At 40.1% G+C, this 20,172-nt stretch overlaps 2 protein-coding genes across 24 annotated transcripts in view; both read left to right on the top strand.

The window, feature by feature from the left end:
* Positions 1-7,841, top strand: part of pleca (plectin a) — a 78,685-nt gene extending 70,844 nt beyond the window's left edge. For 22 of the 23 annotated variants that reach the window (XM_076011941.1, XM_076011939.1, XM_076011940.1 and 19 more), the window contains 2 exons: positions 26-7,006; positions 7,094-7,841. In XM_076011941.1, coding sequence (XP_075868056.1) covers positions 26-6,223 — 6,198 coding nt within the window. In that variant the 3' untranslated portion in view covers positions 6,224-7,006; positions 7,094-7,841. The remainder of the gene's footprint in view (positions 1-25; positions 7,007-7,093) is intronic. The other variant, XM_076011938.1, reaches the window with a different exon arrangement.
* An 8,656-nt stretch (positions 7,842-16,497) lies between these two features.
* eppk1 (epiplakin 1) overlaps positions 16,498-20,172 on the top strand; it is a 21,822-nt gene continuing 18,147 nt past the window's right edge. Inside the window, exons 1-2 of the mRNA XM_076011935.1 lie at positions 16,498-16,634; positions 19,972-20,097. The gene's annotated coding sequence lies outside the window, so the exon portion shown is untranslated. The remainder of the gene's footprint in view (positions 16,635-19,971; positions 20,098-20,172) is intronic.

The raw sequence follows: 20,172 nt of genomic DNA, 5'->3' as shown, positions 1-20,172 counted from the left end.
GATGTCATTTCCCCCCCCCAAATAGATCGCAAGCGCTCAACAAGAACAAATTGAGCAGCAGAAGGCTGTCCTTCAACAGTCGTTCCTCACTGAAAAGGAGCTGCTGTTGAAGAGAGAAAAAGACATTGAAGATGAGAAAAAGAAGCTCCAAAAGCAATTAGATGATGAAATGAACAAGTCCAAAGCAATTAAAGATCAACAAGAACAACAAAGGAAGCTACTGGAAGAGGAGAAGAAGAAACTTAAGGCTGTCATGGACGAAGCTGTAAAGAAACAAAAGGAGGCTGAAGATGAGATGAAAAGCAAACAGAGGGAGATGGAAGTGCTTGAAAAGAGGAGGCTTGAACAAGAAACAAACTTAGGAGAGGAAAACAGAAAGCTCAAAGACAAGCTTCAGAGCCTTGAGGTTGCCGCCAAGCAAGATGCAATGAAAATGAAGGAAATTCAGGTCCAGACTGATGAAGTCCCAGAGGGCCAGTTTGTGACCGTAACAAAGGTAACAACAACAAAGCAAGTGTTTAATGGCTCTGTTGAAGCGGATGGAGCAAAGAAAGCAGAGGAACAACCTTTGGCTTTTGCTGGAATCAGAGAGAAGGTTCCTGCTGCAAGGCTTCATGAAATTGGAATCTTGACCAAAAAAGAACTTGACAAGTTGCAAAAGGGCAAAGTTGCTGTGAAGGACCTGGAAAAGGTTGATAAAGTCAAGTTGTGTCTTAAAGGTCAGAACTACGTTGGGGGCGTCTTAACTCCAGACAAAGAAAAAATCAGTGTCTATCAGGCTATCACAGAGAAAAAGATTACTCCTGATGCTGGCTCAATGCTGCTTGAAGCTCAGGCAGCATGTGGTTACATCGTAGATCCAGTGAAAAATAAATTTCTAACTGTAGACGAAGCTGTTAGAGAGGGGCTAATAGGTCCTGAACTCCACGATAAGATGCTGTCTGCGGAGCGAGCTGCCACTGGCTTTAAGGATCCCTACACCGGTGTTAAGATATCTCTCTTTGAGGCCATGAAAAAGGGTCTTCTCGAAAAGGAGCCTGCCATCAAATACCTAGATGCACAACTTGCGACAGGTGGCATCATTGATCCAATCAATGGTCACAGAGCACCACTTCAGATTGCCTACAAGCAGGGCCAGTTTGATGCAGACCTGAACAAGAAACTCAGTGATGCCAGTGATGATTGCAAACTATTCCTTGACCCCAACACTCGGGAGAAACTTACTTACAAACAGTTAATAGAGAAATGCGCTAAGGATGCAGAGACAGGACTGCTTGTATTACCACTTACCGAAGATGCTGCACATACTGAAAAGACATATACGGATCAGGAAACTAAAGACATGTTAACTAAATCAACTGTTGATGTGCCTTTCGGAAGGTTTAAAGGCAAAGTTGTTACAATTTGGGAGGTCATAAATTCAGAGTACTTTACTGAGGAGCAACGAAGGGAACTAATTCGCCAATACAAGACTGGCAAGATCACAGTGGAAAAGATCATTAAAATTGTCATTACTGTTATGGAAGACAAGGAGAAGAATAAAGAAAATATGTTTAATGGTTTGAAGGCCCCAGTACCAGCTAGTGAACTGTTAGATTCTAAAGTCATCAACAAGGACCTGTTCAACAAGTTAAGCACTGGCAAGATCACAGTTAAAGAAATATCTGAGATGGAGCCTGTGAAGAAGGCCCTACAAGGAACCCCGAGCATTGCTGGACTCTTGAATGAACCAACAAAAGAAGTAATGCCTTTCTACCAAGCTATGAAGAAAGAATTACTTCCACCAGAAACTGCAGTGAATCTTCTTGAAGCACAGGCAGCAACTGGCTTTGTAATTGACCCAGTTAGAAATGAGAAGGTACCTGTTGACGAAGCTGTCAAGTTGGGTCTTGTAGGACCAGAACTGCATGAAAGGCTCTTGTCAGCAGAAAGGGCTCTCAGTGGTTACAAAGACCCCTATACAGGAAAGATGGTGTCTCTGTTTGAGGCCATGAACAAAGGTCTTGTCACGAAAGACCATGGCATTCGTCTGCTTGAAGCACAACTTGCAACAGGTGGAGTTATTGATCCGATTAAAAGCTATCGCATCCCACATGAAGTTGCCTGCAAACGTGGATTTCTTAATGAGGAAATCAGTGAGACCCTGAACAAAAATACAGATGAGACTAAGGTTTTCTATGATCCTAACTCAGGAGAGGATGTCACATATGCCCAGCTTTTAAATAAATGTGTCACAGACAAAGATACTGGACTGCCTTTGCTTTCTTTGTCAAAGAAGGCAACAAAGCCCAAAGAAGACAAGCAGATGACAGAAACTAATACAAAGGAGGTGTTAAACCAGAAAGCAATTGAGCTTGATTTTGGCCCTTTCAAAGGAAGAAAAGTAACAATCTGGGAGATCATACACTCTGAGTACATAACTGAGGAACAGAGAATCCAGCTGATTCGTCAGTACAGAATGGGGAAAGTGACGATTGAAAAGTTGACAACGATTATCATTAAAATGGTGAACGAAAATGAAGACACAACAAAGAAAGAGGGTAGTTTTAAAGGCCTTAGAGGATCAGTCACTGCGAAGTCATTGCTTGATTCTGATATAATTGACAAGGCTACATATGAACAACTTGAGCAGGGTAAAAAGACACCTAAGGAAGTCAGTGAAACCGATAAGGTACAATGGTACTTGCAGGGCACAGACCGGATTGATGGTATCACAATGGAGGATTCAAATGAGAAGTTGAGCATATATCAAGCCATGAAAAATAATGTAATGCAACAAAACACTGGACTTGCTCTACTTGAAGCTCAAGCTGGCACTGGTTTTATCAGTGATCCTGTCAAAAATCAACAACACACTGTGGATGATGCTGTAAAGAATGGCATTGTTGGTCCAGAACTTCACGAGAAACTTCTGTCTGCTGAAAAAGCTGTGACTGGTTACCGAGACCCATACACAGGCAATAAGATTTCCCTATTTCAGGCTATGAAGAAAGAACTTGTTCTGAGGGAACATGCTATTCCTCTGCTGGAGGCTCAGTTTAGTACTGGAGGCATTGTTGACCCAGTGGGCAGCCATCGTGTTCCTAATGATGTGGCCATTCAGCGTGGCTATCTCAGTAAACAAATGTCCAAGTCCTTCAATGAACCCTCTGGTGATGTCAAAGGCTTTACAAACCCTAACACCAATGAACGTGTCACTTACAAGCAGTTAGTGGAGAAATGTGTCAGAGATCCAATCTCTGGGTTGTGCTACTTGCCTCTATCAAAGGTTGAAGCTCCTGCGCCTGTTGAGAAGTCTTATCAATACACAGAAGAACAAGCCCAGACAAATCTGGCCCAGACTCAAATTGAAATCCCACATAAGAGTTTTGCAGGCAAGACTATGACCATTTGGGAAATCATGAACTCTAACATGCTTCCTGCAGAAGAGCGGCACCGCCTCATGGAACAGTATCGCTTGGGGCAAATCACAAAGGACAGAATGCTTATCATCATCATTGAAATTATTGAACAAAGAGAGACTCTTAAGTCAGAGCAAAGTATGTCTTGTGACGTAATAAGACGAAGAATTACCATTGAAGAGCTGTACAGTGCGCGGATTATTGACCTGCAGACATACAACCTCCTAAAACAAGAAAAGATGATGATCCGTGAGGTAATGGAAATGCCCTCAGTCAAACAGTATCTCTTTGGCAATGGGTGCATTGCTGGTATCATGTCAGACAGTCCTCCAAGGATCAGCATTTACCAGGCTATGAAGAACGGACAAATAAAGCCTGAAGTTGCTCTGCTCCTCCTTGAAGCCCAGGCAGCAACAGGATTTATGATTGATCCGGTTAAAGATGAACTATTAACAGTTGACGAAGCTGTACGTAAAGGCCTTGTGGGCCCTGAGCTCCATGACAAACTTCTGTCTGCTGAAAGAGCCGTTACAGGTTACAAAGATCCATACACTGGAAAAGTAATTTCTCTTTTCCAGGCAATGAAAAAGGACCTTGTACCGGAGGATTATTCCTTGAGACTCCTGGAAGCCCAAATTGCTACTGGAGGAATAATGGATCCTGAATACTACTTCCGCCTTCCCACAGACGTTGCCATGCAGCGAGGATATATCAACACTGAGATATTAGACAGACTATCTGAATCCATTGGGGATGTGAGAGGTTACGTTGATCCAACAACAGATGAAAAACAGACCTATGCCCAGCTACTGAAAAGATCCAGAGTTGATAAGGACAGTGGTTTGCGCCTCCTATCTCTGGCAGATAGACGCCTTCTCTTTAAGGGTCTTAGAAAACAAATCACTGTGGATGAGTTGCTTCGATCACAAATTATTACCCAGAAGACATATAGTGAATTAACTGATGGGACCCTTTCAGTAGAGGAGGTCAGCAGAGACCTGAAAAAATATCTTGAAGGTACGAGCTGTATTGCAGGTGTCTATGTAGAATCTAGCAAAGACCGGCTGTCTATTTATCAAGCAATGAAGAAGAATATGATCAGACCAGGAACAGCCTTTGAGCTCCTTGAGGCACAAGCTGCTACAGGATATGTTATTGATCCCATTAAGAACCTGAAATTAACTGTTGCTGAAGCTGTCAAGATGGATGTTGTTGGCCCAGAGTTTAAAGATAAACTCCACTCAGCAGAACGAGCTGTCACAGGTTACAGGGATCCCTATTCTGGCAAGATCATCTCACTGTTCCAGGCCATGAAAAAGGGTCTCATTCTGAAAGACCATGGCATTCGTCTGCTAGAGGCTCAAATTGCCACAGGCGGAATCATTGATCCAGAAGAGAGCCATCGCTTACCTGTTGAAGCCGCATACGAACGTGGTCTCTTTGATGAAGAGATGAATGAAATCCTTACTGACCCATCTGATGACACGAAGGGCTTCTTTGACCCCAACACTGAAGAAAACCTCACCTATCTCCAGCTGATGGAAAGATGTATGATAGATCCAGAGACGGGCTTGGCTCTTCTGCTGCTGAGGGACAAGAAGCGTGAGAGGAAGACATCGTCTAAATCTTCTGTCCGCAAACGCAGGGTCGTCATAGTCGATCCTGAGACAGGAAAGGAGATGTCTGTATACGAGGCCTACCAGAAAGGGCTAATTGACCACCAGACATACATTGAGCTTGCAGAACAGGAATGTGAGTGGGAAGAAATAACAAGAACCTCATCTGATGGAGTTCAGAAATCTGTGATCACTGACAGAAGATCTGGACGACAGTACGATATTGATGAGGCAATCTCAAAGGGCTTGATTGACAAGTCAGCTCTTGATCAGTACCGCGCAGGAAGTCTTTCCATAACAGAGTTTGCAGACATGCTGTCAGGAAACATGAGTGGTGTCAGATCACGTTCCTCCTCCTTTGGTTCTTCTTCCTCATACCCAGCAAGCCCACTACCTTCTATACAAACACCAGCAACCACATGGAATGACCCAACAGAGGAGACAGGCCCTGTAGCTGGAATTTTAGACACTGAAACTCTGGAGAAGGTGTCTGTTACAGAAGCCATCCACAGAAACCTTGTTGACAATATAACAGGTCAGAGACTGCTGGAAGCTCAGGCCTGCACAGGAGGTATTATTGATCCAAACACTGGAGAGAAATCTTCTGTTGCAGACGCAATGAACAAAGGGCTTGTGGATAAAATCATGGTAGATCGCATCAACCTGGCCCAGAAGGCTTACAATGGATTTGAGGATCCTCGAACCAAAAGCAAAATGTCAGCAGCCCAAGCACTCAAGAAGGGCTGGCTTTATTATGAGGCTGGGCAGAGATTCCTTGAGGTGCAGTATCTCACTGGAGGATTAATTGAACCAGATTCTACCAGCCGAGTCTCCATAGATGAGGCTGTGAAGAAAGGCACCTTAGACGCTCGCACTGCACAGAAGCTACGAGACGTCAGCGCATACTCAAAATACCTCACATGTCCTAAAACCAAGCTTAAAATCTCCTACAAGGATGCTATGGACAGAAGCATGATAGAAGAAGGGTCTGGTCTGCGCCTACTTGAAGCATCATCTCAATCGAGCAAAGGCCTCTACAGTCCATACAGCCTGAGTGGGACTGGCTCTGGTACTGGGTCACGGTCAGGGTCAAGGAGTGGCTCAAGATCAGGATCCAGGAGAGGCAGTTTTGATGCCACAGGTTCAAGTTTCACATCGTTCTCAAGCACTTCTTATAGTTCACCAAGCTACAGCCGCCGATACTGAGTCAAAGAATTAGTTTTAAGGGTAGGAAACACTATTCCTATCAAGAGTGTTCACCAGATGTGTGTTCACCAGATGCCTAACTCTGTGGAACAAAAATGCCATTATTCTGCTCTGCACACTGCTTTTACAGAATTCTAAAATATTTAATTTTATATAAGCTGTTCTTTGTTTAATCCAGACACGATTCCTTGTGTTTTTCCTTGCATTTTCAATTTTTTTTTTTGCTGTATGCAGCAAAAGCATATTTTTTACTACATATATTTTAAGCCTACAAGTTTTCAGCCTACAAGTTTTTTGTGTACAAAACATATGAAAAATTGAGTTCCACAAACTAATTTCCATTTTCAGTATTTAGAGTTACACAATACCTGAAACAATTCATTACCAATAGCCTTATTGATGAAACCAAATTAGGTGTACAAAGATTGTAAATGTGTACATTTCTCAAAGTCAAAGTATGATAAATGATGAATGCCACTGCAGAGCAGAATAAGGAATGTCACAAACACATTAAGAGTGTTGATTTTAAGAAAGCCAAGCTTCAAGATCTTTTCCAATCTGGGCTCCACTGCCGCATATATTCTGTCAATATCCACTTCATACCGGATTGTCTGCCATCATGTTGAGCTGTTTGACTACGCTGACAAGATATAGAGTAAACTTCTACAATCAGAGGGACTAAGTTGTCCAGAAAGGCAACTGACTCATATCAAAATCCTGGATTTAACACAACCATCTTTAATAGGAAGATATAACATGATGCAATTCTGGACATTCTTAAAGGTGAGCCAAAAACACATTTATTAAATTGTTCTCGTAGTGTTTGCAAAGTCCCATAATCTAATGTTACCACTCCTTTTTTCATTGCAGATGTATCAATTCATCACAAGTCTGGATCTTGCTCTTAATTTATGTCTTCCAGAAGCCAGTGGCATCACTTCACACTTCACTACCATCACTGCTATTATTTGTTTAATTGTGATTATTCTTTTGAATATTTTTATTTAAAACATGCATATTATCCCATTTAAGGCCTGAACCATGGTTTGTAAGTGCCTAAATGCAGTTGAAAATTATTAAGCAGTCTGTTAAATGTTACATCTGATACAGTGATAACACTGTAAATCAATTGATGCATGACTTAAAGTGCAATATTACCCAGAAAGGTATGAAAACTGTATTATCAGGCAAGACTTGTTTAATATTAAACTGCAATATCAAAATCTAACCATGCATAACAATTCATTTCATTGTCAACAATGGTTAAATACTGTCATTGGAATTTCTTTTCATTGAAAATTCTTGTACTGTTTGTGTATATTAAGAATAATGTATCAGCTAAAAGCCATTAATAATCATTTATTTGAGAAAGATCTTTAAGCTTCAAGTATTTGTGCTTTCTTCAGCGTGTATTGACTTTAGCTGTTCTTTGTAAACCATCCATATTGTTTTATTTTCTTACTCAATATGGTATGGTATAGCTTTATTGTCATTGCAACACGTAAACGTGTACAACAAAATTGTGCAATCCCCATCCAAACATATACAGCACAATACAATAGGACATGGTAAAGACAGGACTGCAGGATTGAGCATTTTCAGTGGGGGGCAGAAAGGGGAGAACAGAAGGGGAGAGGAGGAGAAAAAAAGAGTGTGGGACTGTAAAAAAAAAAAACCCTCAGCAACACAGGCACATATGAAACATAGAGACTCCATAACTTGCAAGGGGGGTGAGTTTCTCCAGTGTGTGCCCACCGCACTGTGGGATGAAGCGGTGAAGGCGTTGGATGAGGTGTGGGAGGGGGGGTGCGTGTGTGCAAGCAGAGGGGGGCCGAATTACAGATTTGGATTGTTTGGGTTAGGGCGAGTTGCCGTATTCCAATAGACATCGACTACCCTGAATGTCCATACTGCTCACCAGAACGATCCATATTCCTTTGCAAAGCCGAGAGCTTCTCCAAGCTGACATCCACATCACGCTTCAGATCAGAAAGTTCCGCTTTCAAATTAGAAAGCTCTGCTCTCAGTTCCGTAATCGCCACAGTCTGAGTGCCAACGGCTTTACCCACCTCGAAAATCATGAGGGGCAGCCTTTGGGGGCCATGGACCGCTGCCCTCACCTTCAGAATTTGTTGATAAACCAGGAAAATGCAAAAGCCAATCAGCAGAAAGGCTGTTATCATTAATCCAAATAGGTAGACATCTTCGATATCCTCAACGGAAAGGACTGACAGGCACAGTAGTTTGACTTTGCATGATTTACTAACATTTAAAAAAGTGCAAAAGTGAAATAGATCAGTCAGAGCATATGTTTTGTTATGTTTCACAAGCGCTGAAGGAAAATTAGAGCAATCTATTTATAGATAATTGGTGACTGAATTTTATTGTAACACCTACAGCAATGTAAATAAAAAGAAAAAGAAAAGAAAAGTCTCTTTCTGATGATTTTGCACGTTTTGTGAAGCCTACTGGCCTTAAATTGGATTCAAGTTATTTTCTTGGTTTTGTTATCAGGCCAATTCAAGACCTAATGTAATTTGTTTCGTGTACTGTAGAAGGGGTTCAAGCACGAGAGTAGGCGCACCTGGCAATTGTTTCATTTTACCAAGTTCATTGGGGGTCAAGGACCTCCCCTCCCACGGGAAGAGGGTGGGCTATTCTCATTTATACTAAATTTGAAAGAGATCATTGTGGCTCTAAGCAGCATAATTAGACGATGTCCTCGAATAAAGCGGCGGAGCAACCTCACGGGCCCAAATGCTCACGCTGCGGTTACCATGGCATTATTGTCCGCATCAAGGGCCACAGGAAGGAATGCCCATTCCTCCACTGCCATTGTTGGAAGTGCGACCTTATCGTGCAGCGGAGTCGTATCGATGCTGCTCACAGGCGCACCAACGGCCAGAGTCGTGACCAACGACTGAATCGTCAAAGGAATTCGGATGGTCCGGCCACGGATGAAGCCGATACCCAGCCGCGAGGAGCGGTAGGGACACCGGCAGAAGCCCCGGAGACAGTCGCCGCCAGCGACTGCTGTCCCCTGGACCTGCGGACCAGGCCACCGGCGAGTCGAGGCGGCGTGAAGGAGCCTCCAGAGGGGGAGTATCGCGTAAGTAAACATTGTTTTATGGCTCTCGTTGTGAGCTGCGTGGATATGCATTTATATTGTGCCCCGCTACAGAATTCAGACTAATTTCTCTACTTTCAATTGGCTCCTGTAGCTTTTGTTAAAAATAAAATAAAATAAAATGTTGTTTCCAAAAGGACGCTTAAAAAAAAAAAAAAAAAAAAAAAAAATCAAAGATGCATTGAAAATGCTTAGGTGCAGCTTCACTTGTGTCTAGTAATGTAATAGGCTCAGAGGCTCACACTACATTGGGTGTGATTGACAAAAATGAAAAGCTTCAAATAGTATCAATTTAAAGAAGAACAAAGACAAAAGTCTAAGATGAAGACAGGTAAAATGATCTAAAAAGAAATAATTTAGAAAAAAAATCTGAAGCTTTAAGCTATTGAAATGCATTATCGCACTTAAAGCAATGAAGTTGGGGAATGCCTTGTCTTGTTACATTTAATTAAGAGGAGAATGTATTTTATCTTTTAGAAATTCCCCACAAAATGAAATTTGGGCAGATTGTGTCGCCGATCATCCACTGTCCAGCTGGTATGCCAGGCTACGTGCCGTTCCAGCATGCACACGTGAGCACAAACTGGAGATGCTGTGAACTAGAGGCAGAGTTTTGCTTTAAATGCAGCGCAGTTTCTGCTACCACAATTGTTAAAGCTGCATGTTGCTTTCCTGCCTTGTTCTAGCATGTGATGTGAAAGGTTCTGCACACTTTTGATTCGGAGGTGCTGTAGCGTGGTATATTTTCCATACATGTGCTAATTTGTTTTGCGTGGCAGAGAATTAAAATTTCGGTTCAGGCTTTTCGACATTTTGTCCAAGTTATTTTTTATATTATACTTCCCCCTTCCACTCCATTGTTCCAAACAATCCATATTTTTTATTACGATAGTCTTTCAACTTGAGTGAAACAAGTATGAACATTCGATTATGTTGCATATTGTCATACAAGTTAGAGTTTCTGTATTCCATAATATGCCAAGATAAAGATACCCGGTGTATTTTATAATGTTTTACTAAATGTATTAAAAAAAAATAAACAACGACTTATATTTCAAATATTCATGATTATAAATAATAATAATAATAATAATAATAATAATAATAATAATAATAATAATAAATATTATGATTCTCTGAATATCGTGTGCTGCAAACTCCTGGGGAAAAAAACAGTACTTCAGTGGTTGACAGACATTGTGGCTCTGCAATGACTTTCTATCGCCACAAGGGGACAGCAATAACCACCCATCCATGCATGAGCTATACCTGCTTCTCCTGCATTTAAGGTCGCAGGGGCTGCTGATACTGCCTAGTTGTGGGCGGAGGCGGAGTTACAGTTACAGTTTATCGCAGGGAAACAACCCGTCACATTCCTACAGCCAATTTGGACTTCCCAGTTTGCATGTGCATTTTTTAGGTTGTGGGAGGAAGTTGGGGAACCAACACAAACACAAGGAGAACATGCAAACTCTGCACAGAAAGACCCTGGGCCCCAGGGCAAGAAGCCACGACCTTCTTCAATTCATTCTCCTGTGATGCTTATTTCCGTTTCTGAGCCTTCACAGCTTTCCTGACGGTTTTCCTGGCAAGTCACATGGTTATACTGCATTCCTACTGTTAGTTTTGGTTTTGGTAGTCCCTGATCTTAATCTTTCTCCCAGTGTATCAAGTCTGTAAGAATGTAGGTGTTTCAACAACACATGCAAGTACTTTACACCAGAGTGTCGCATTGCAGGGGGAGGCTGAACTGTGTGACATCTCTCGGTCTCCTCCATTCCTGCAAAGTAATTTTGTTAATGGATTAAACTCAAGAAATGAAATGTGGCACAGGGGAAATACACGTCTAATGTTTCAAGAGAATTCCTTGTTCAAATTAATCCCTTGAGCAGACATCCTGGCTTTGTTTCTACTCTTCCTGTTATTGAGTCACTGGTTGGGGGGCTTCTTGCCATTGACAACAAGTTTGCAGATGAGAGAGAGGTCCGCTGCCACTCTGTGGTAAATCAGTGTTGGAGCAACAAGGAAAGGTCAGTGAGCTGCAACTGTGAAAACTCATCATGCAGTAAAAATACACTGCTCTCCTCTTTGCTATATGACTTATTCACACTCACATCCATCCATGGTCATGGTTCACTAAAGTGTGTGTGTGTGTGTGTGTGTGTGTGTGTGTGTGTGTGTGTGTGTGTGTGTGTGTGTGTGTGTGTGTGTGAACAGAAAAAAAGATATTGGCATATAAAATTAATCAAGGAATGAAAGCGAAACTCTTATTATGGAGTTATACTTTTTAATCTGTCTGTCTTTATACAAATCGGGGTCATATGAGGCAGATAAGCTAGTCACATTATCTGTAGTTGTTTATCTAGGATTAATGGGAACAGAACTAAAATAGATCTATAATGAGGAGGATTGAAGCCAGCAGCAAGTCAGAAGTCAAATTCCTGTGAAATAAGGCAGTGTTGAAAATGCCTCACAGCGAATTTTTGAAAAGGGTGTAACTGACAGTGCTGATAAGTGACTTTCACTAACAACTAGGAACGGTGGAGAAACGTTGGGTGGGATCAGGATTGCATAACTCTTAGAAACACACTGAACCCGAAGCACAAGATTTACATTTGCAAACAACCTCATTTGTCATTTTCAACACCACAGATGAGAGTTGGGTCGTCACCCCTGTCAGAATTTCTTGTAATAACCTACTTTGTAAGACAAACGTTTGTAACGTTGTGCAGATGAGATATTGACCCTTTGACGATGTGCACTTACGTGTATTGTGACTACTTTGTGAGGGAACAAAAAAGTTTTGCTTAGTGTTTATAGTTTGCAGTAAGCTCTGAGAATTACACTCAATATAATTAATGAATGTCTGGGAAATAGTTTTGATCTCACTGCTTTGCAGAATCAAAAGCAGCACTTGTGAAAACACTCAGGAGATCATATGACACATTCACGGCAGCAGATTTGTTCTTCGCCCCAGATGTTTCCCTTGGAATTCACCCACCTGTGAACTGTTTGAATCCAACACAAAACACAAAAGTTTTGGCAACCGTTCAGATTGTTTAATCTCTAAACTAAGCAGTCTGAACCTGGCACAGCTTAAGGCCTCAACATGCAGCTACTCAAGTCTTTGCACAATATTAGTTAATCATAAGATTTATCTCACTGAGATAAAAAAAAAAAAAAAAGAAGAAGAAAAAAACAACAAAAAATAACTAAGAATGCTGAGAATTTGAATTGGTTGCTTGTGAAAAAAGAAAGGCCAAAAGAAGGCTCCTCCTCTGAATCGTCGCTGAGAGCAGTGATGTTACCACGTACTGCTCAAAAGTTCAGCACATTGCTTTTATGTCAAGAGTGGTTTTACTTGATGAATAACTATAATGTTGTAATAAATTTGCAAATTTTGTAAATAAATTTGTTCTAATAAATTTGTTTGCATGTGTTTGATGGATTCTTTCATGCAGCAGACATGCAGCGCATATCCGTGTTTTAATCTTAAGATCCTGTCTGTATTGTTTTAGTACCCTCTGCTTTGCGTTACAAAGTTCACTGCGAGTGTAATTAGTGTTGGCCCTTACTTAACGTGCAGCCCTTGTAAATGACTTTTCACACTGCACATTTACAGGCGTTAATTGTAACAGATATTATCAAGTCACCTCACATTGATAAGGCCTTCTTCTGATATCAACTGACTGCTTAGGAGAAAGATCTGAACCCAGCATCCTCCGTCGATCAGTGCTATGTTGTGTAATTTGTTCTCATTTTTCTTTAATGGAACCTGACAGAGATCAGAGAACTGGTGTAAATCCTGAAGCTAACTGGAAGCAAGCAGGTAAACATTTCAATCTTCCTGCACAGTAATCAAAACAAGACATTTAGGTTATACTAGTTGGATGCCTCAAAGAGGAAATGTAGGTGTCGTAGCACATCAAGTGAATGAGTGAAGTAAGGAAACTCAATACAGAATTGAGATGCGTCATGTAAATGAAGTAAGGAAGATGAAGAGGAAAAGCAAAAAACAAGACACGTAAAGTTATGCATTAGTTTGATCTAAAAAGAGAATACCTGAAAGTTAATACATTGATAGTGTAAGACCTCAAACTTTACCTGAAACACAATGTATAATACTACCATTCTTCAGTATGTGGGTATTGGGCAATGTCTGTTTCCTTGAAAATGTGCACTGGAGTTCCTTGGAACAATGCAACGCCGTCTCACAGAACTGTGAAACTGGGTGCGCCAGAGATAACGCAACATTATAAAACCTGTCCACTGTGGTCTTGGAATGCAGAAGCCACATGTAGTAAAAGAGCATTTAACAGCTCAAATGTGTCGCTACACTAAGAGGAGAAAATTAGCTAAAAGAATGACGTGTTTACTATAGGAAGACATCTGTGATTACTGGTTTCAATCTGATTTCACCCCAATTTGTTTTGCATTTGATTTGTTTTAAGTGTCAACTCAGGATTGTTGGTATTGGATTCAGGACAAAAGTGACAGTTAAAGCAAGCATTAGTTAGGAGACACAGGCAGTGCTGTGGCTCAGTAAAGAATAAATATTTCAAAAACACTCTTTTCTGACTGTAAACCCCAAAGACAAAAACACATAATCTGGGCTATTTTGTTATGAGAGACTTCTAAACTCTAGAGAGGTAAAGCAATAAAGACAGGGTGAAGAAGTGGGCGTGGTTAGACAAGAACAGACAACTGAAACCAGCAAACAAAAATGAAGATGAAAAGAAAAAACTTTCCTGTCAGCTAAGCTAAGAGGAAAGTGACAGTCAGCTATGAATAAATAAATGGTTAAATGCTACACAACACTTTTTTCTTTTTACCCTTTTCTCTCTAATCTTACCAGAAATGTTTGTTTAAGCTTTCCCTCCAGCCCCTCGCTCTTGCTGCAGGGAGTGGGCAGTTTGTTTTTCACTGAAAGGTGTGCTCAGGCAGCCTGCGCAACACGTCTGTCCCTGTTTACAATTGACACTTAAAGCCAGTTGAGCACAGTCCAGTTAAAGCACACAAACTTTCCAGTTCAGCCAAACTGGCAGAACAGAGGCTCCTGGCTGCAGCAATGCTTCTGTCAAGGAAACATGGTTGTTAGCAACAAAATGTCTCACTTATTCTCTCTACCAAGTGGGAAACAATACAACATTAGCATATCCTCCTAGCAATTTCCTAAATCAGCAAAGGACAAGTTGAACCAAGTTAACCTCAGCCTGCGTGACTGGTTTAATTAGCGAGGAAGTTCTGAATAATTGAGATGAACAACGATGACGCCATCATGATCTTTCCCACACCTCGAAGGGAACAGGTGTGATCTATGCCTAGATTTTGACACTCCAGCAGATTCGATGGGTACATGAAATATTCACTTTTGCTTTATACTTCACTTCATATCACTCCCAGCTTATGAAATCATCTGAGAAAACAACGTGTGGCTGCAAAGGAAAGGAGTGCTTTGTCCACCACCTCTGCCCAACAAATGTCACTCACATATTCTGCTGCTATTTCGGGGCCTAACAGTATCTTCACAGCCTTGACAGCAAAGTGTCACTTACAGCTGAATGCCAACAGCAGGCTAACATATAAAACATTGGTATGGTACCATTTAACCTGATTAACATATGCATGAGAAAAAAAACTGGCCACTTTATCAGGTATGCTGCATACAAGTTGTAGTTAATAAAGCGGCTGAGTCGTATATATTTGTACTGGTTATCCTCATTGAATATGGAATCCCTCCAATGAATTTGTTGCAGAGGATCCAGGGTTAGTTGATTAATTTTGTGGTAGATTTACATTGCAGTGGCAGATCAGGGCAGACGTTTAAATTTTCAAGTTAAAAAAGGTTGATTTATTATTATTTTTTATTTGTGCTTTGCACCGGCAAAGGTGACACAGTGTAACTTGTCAATGTCCGTTTGAATGTCATCTGTGAGCTGTTACAACTAAATCCCTTATTTATCCTTCAAAGATTACATTTTATCCCCAATAATCTTTTAAAAACAAAACAAAACAAACACACACAAAACCACACACACACACACACACACACACACACACACAAACAAAAACAAAAGCAAGGCTGGGACCTGAAAAGAATTTTTCTAGTCTGGCTTTTCATCACCAGGTAAGTTTCTAGAAGTCAGTGATAGTTCAACCTTTCAACTAAATCATGACATTCTCGAGGCTGTGGATGCCACGCTTGGACTTTTCTTCTTATTTCCCACAGAGTTTTAGACATTTGTCTGACACCCTTTTTTACTGTGTTTCAAAATTTTGTCATGTTCATACATGCTGACATTTTTTCTATTTCCAAAAGGTCATAACATTTATCTAGTCCACATGAAATGTGCCCACTTGCAGTGTTATAAGAGCTCACATCACTGTTTTAAATCACTTTTTAATAGATCACAGCACACCCAGAATGTGGATTCTGTTCTTTACCACTGGTAGTTTTAAAATAGACAAGTTCCGCTTCACTGAAAGAACTTTGACATCATAAACTGCTGACGGCGGAAAATTAGTCTGTCAAGAGCATGAGATCAGTGATGACAAATGCATTTCCATCTGGTTTGTGCATCGAATTAGGTGTTGTTCTCTGAATAAGCTGTCGGGTATCTGTCCATGACGTTGGTTCGCTTTTGTTCCCAATAGACGGCTGGAGTCAAGCCTCCCCTGAGCCTGCTGCATTTCTTCCTTCAAAATCTGAAAAGGGATTTTCTCAGGAAGCTCCTGGCATAGCTTGTCAAAACATGTAATGCCAGTTAAAAAGATAAAGATCACTGCTTACTTTTGATATGTGCACTGACAATAAATAAACCCTTATACAGCACATTGTAGTCAAGGCAAATTGAGGCTATGATTGTCCAAGGTTTAAGTATGACAGTGTTTAAAGTTAAAGTGAAAACAAAAAAACAAACAAAAACAAAAAAACAGAAAAGAAAGATATTTTAGTATCTGGCTGCGGAATCTTATCAGCAAAGGTGGAGTTGGAAAGGCTTGAATTGATTGCCACTATCGTTTCAGACCCCGATGGACCAGCTCCGAGGAAACTGAACAGGAATTTCTGGCATTCAGAGCAAAGAGATCTCTGACTACCTCACAGACTGTGGGGAGGAGGCTGCCCCGCTAAGATGGGGTGGGGCTAGTGAGCGGGACCTACTGTATATCTGACCCATGTGCACAGAAGACTGCACCACAGTATTCAGACCACCTGAATGAAACTACTGTGATTCTCTTACCGACGGCACAAAACACAGAGGGATTTTGCTGCAGAAAAGTCAGGTAAGGTGACAATCTTCTAAGAGCATGCATGGCTGCAAGTTTTGTGTACAGTATTTATTTAAATTTAAAACGTGTACAGTTCTTTATCAAAGCCACATGTAGATTCTGGCATCTAGATAAGAAGCTCATGATTTCAGCGAAAGTGTTGTTCAAATCAAAGTGAGACCGCAAATGGTTTTCTGCGGCTTAAACTGGGCCAACATAGTTCAGTGAAAGCTGCAACTAAAATCCTGCAGTGTCAGCCAACACCCTGTAGATAAAAAAAAGGAAAGCAAACACTGTGTGCTGGCATGCCTCGATCACTGTTTTTGGAGCTTTAAGTTTCATGTCAAGTGAGTCAAGTAAATGCCACCATTAAGACTAGAACAAGTAGGCAGACTGTCTGCACCGCACATTGACTACACATACAGTCTAGAGCGGAAATCCTATATTTTTCCAGAGTTATATAATTCTTTGTGCTCCATTGCCTCATCCGTTCTGTTCTGTAATGGTGTCACCAGAACAATAAAAACTGTGCTTTTATGTTGTACAACTGCTCATGCTTTAAACATATGAATAAGTGAAAGAACACATGGAGTATTGGTTGTTGTTGTTGTTGTTTTTTCCTGTCAACGTTGGACTTTTCATAGGTTCTTTTTAGTAATACAGCATGCTGCTATTCCATGGGCTTTTCTTTCCTTGTTTGTTTTGCTAAAAATACCACAAAAAAATCTATGAAAACAGTTGTGCAACTTGGCACTGAAGGTATTATTTATTATTTCATTGTATGTGTGTATAAGTCCATGAAAAAAGTCCATTCTGTTCTTTTCTTTTGCTTGCTCCACTTTTCTGAAAGTGTTAAAGGAGACAAAAACTGAGATAAATATAATCATAACTTTGAATTTAGGCTCAACTAATTATGAAAGGCTGTTACATTGGGGTCTGGGATTGAGAAAAAAAAAGATTATTGGTATTAGATGTGTGTCTACTGATCCCTCGCGTAAAGCAGAAAATTAAGTGAGAAACATTCTTGTATACACCCGACTGAACATCAAATCCTAAATGATTGATTTATTCGGAAAAGATTCCTGATGTCTGCAGTGAAGTATAGGCATCAGTAGGCACTGTTACATGTGGATTTATTAATTAGCATAATAAAGTGAATCGATTACCAAATGAAGTGGCCAGTCGGTGTTATGGCCGCATTTTCCCTCGAGATCTAAAAACGTTTCAGATTTATCACTCATTATTTGAAACATGATAGATGAGAAAAAACAAATGTTTAAACACCAATTTCTCAAGATTGCATTTGCTTTGTGAATAGCAATTACTACAAATAATGTAATGTTTATGACTAACTAAATGTGCTACATCATACTCATGACAGTCTAAACAGAAATAAGGAAACACCTCTTCTGTTGTTGTGTGGACTAATTACCTAAAAGGTCGCATATCATTACCTTGTTAAAAATCCTAAGTAATTAAACCAAACCATCTCCTCATGATAATTTTGTGAAAAAAACAAAGTTTTTTCTGTTTTCTGAAATCTTTTCTTTAAAAAGATGTTATTTTAAGACAGTGCTGATATTATGCATGTTTTTAAATAAGATTTTTTTTTTTCAGAGGCAAGAGAATTTATTTACAAATACTATTTAAAAAAAAGTCGTATTTAGACCTCTGTTTACATCCACAGGCAAATATTATATCAGATTAGGTGTCCAATTAAACACAAAACTTTGTGGCAACTTCAGCTTGTTTGGAAGTTGACAAGAACAAGGCTGTCCTCTCACACAGGTGAGAAAAACTCTTCAGTCTCACTGCTCTTTGAGATCAATTCTCATTTCCAGACCCATGTGCATTACCACACATTTTCTGGAAAAAAAAAGAAAAAGGATGGACTTTTCTCATTGTAGAGACAAACACAGAGACACATTATTGGTAGATATGGATTCTCACCGAAGAAGAGAATTTTGCATAATACTTAGCCTCCCACTAGATTTGGATAATGACACTACATGTAAAATTTGTGTGATAGAATCCTTGCAATTATTTAAAAAGTTTTTCTTTCTTTTTTTCCTTAAGGGAAAGCATTTTCAATTTTCATTAAGGCACAGTCAGTAAAATGAGTGTATATAAGGCTTCAATTTTACTACACTACTAGGGAAGTGCAATGATACAGACTGTAGACAAATAATTTGCTAACTCCCAAACCTTTTGCAGGTGATGTATAAATAACAAAACAAAAAAACAAGCACATGGTACAATAAATGAGAGATGATGTTTAGAACGTGGTTGTAGTAGCGAACCGATACTGTAGAAGCAGGGTGACTGTACAACGGAACAACTGCTGAAATAACTTGGCACCGTTGACGTTCACACAAAAAATTTGCCTGAGGCTTCTTTTAGCCAAGATGACAGATTTGGAACACAGTGGCTTGGCAGGATTTACATTACGTGATGAAAGGAAAAACAAAATACCTTTCGCATACTGAAATTACAAATTATACTTAAAAGACCATACACTAGTACAAACCATTTCTAACTGCATAGCTGTTGTGAGAAAAAAAAATAATCCCATTACAGCGGCTATAGTTATGTTAACAACTGTTTGTGGAAAAACCCAAAGTTGCGTTTTCCCTCAGGGAAGTGTGTGTGCGTACACAGATCAAGTAGCTTTTTCCCTCAGGGAAGTGTGTGCGCGCACACAGATCAAGTAGCTTTTCTGAATTTGCATTCTAGTTCTGACATGTTGTATTTGACTCTCCAGTCACATTTGCATATGCCAAACTAAATGTTCATGTCTGGTGAATAGAAACTTTATAATTAAAATGACTGTGCTGTCTTATTGACAGTTTGGATAACCCTTCTAACACCCATCCCAAACAAATTATAAACAACCGACAACATCAACACGTACCAACGATGCAACCAAAACACGAGATGTATCCAGGAACAGGTGTTTGCACATCAGAAAACACTGGCAGTGTGTTTCCCGTGTCTTACTTCCTGTATAAAGTTAGCTTCAAAATTACATCAGAAACACTACCGAAAGATGCCAGTAGGTGACAACAAAGCTCTATAAATGCTTCTCTTAATGCAACAAATGAATGAAATAATTTTCATATTTACACCAACTGCTCTTAACTTATTTATTAAACAAATTAAACAATTTTAAACTTAAAGGCTTCTTTGTTGTTTCACCTTAACAGAACAATGACTCTTTGAAGAAAGTAAAAACGTAAAATGTATTGTTACATCATACACGCTGTGATTTTTTTCAAAATCAACCACATTATTTATGTTAACCTGCTGTAAGGGCAAAAAACTTTACAACTTTTTGGATTTCATTTCTCTCTAGGAACTGACTTTCACAGCCTCTGGGCTGTGAACCTGGATGCAGAGGTCTCTTCAATCCATGCTTTTGCTACAGTGACAGACTTTGCCTGTATCTAAGACTTCCAACTACCAATACGACACCTGAAAGGTTATATTATATTTAATGCATTTGCACATTCAATATTTTTGTATGTTTGTTTCTTGAATTGAAAATAAAATTCAA

This window comes from Nelusetta ayraudi, unplaced genomic scaffold (genome assembly GCF_046127955.1).
Source record: "Nelusetta ayraudi isolate G7.1 ecotype Tasmania unplaced genomic scaffold, CSIRO-AGI_Nayr_v1 ptg000135l, whole genome shotgun sequence".
Classification (NCBI taxonomy): domain Eukaryota; kingdom Metazoa; phylum Chordata; class Actinopteri; order Tetraodontiformes; family Monacanthidae; genus Nelusetta; species Nelusetta ayraudi.
The sequence above is the reverse complement of the archived record's forward strand: the minus strand, read 5'-3'. Positions and strand labels throughout refer to the sequence as shown.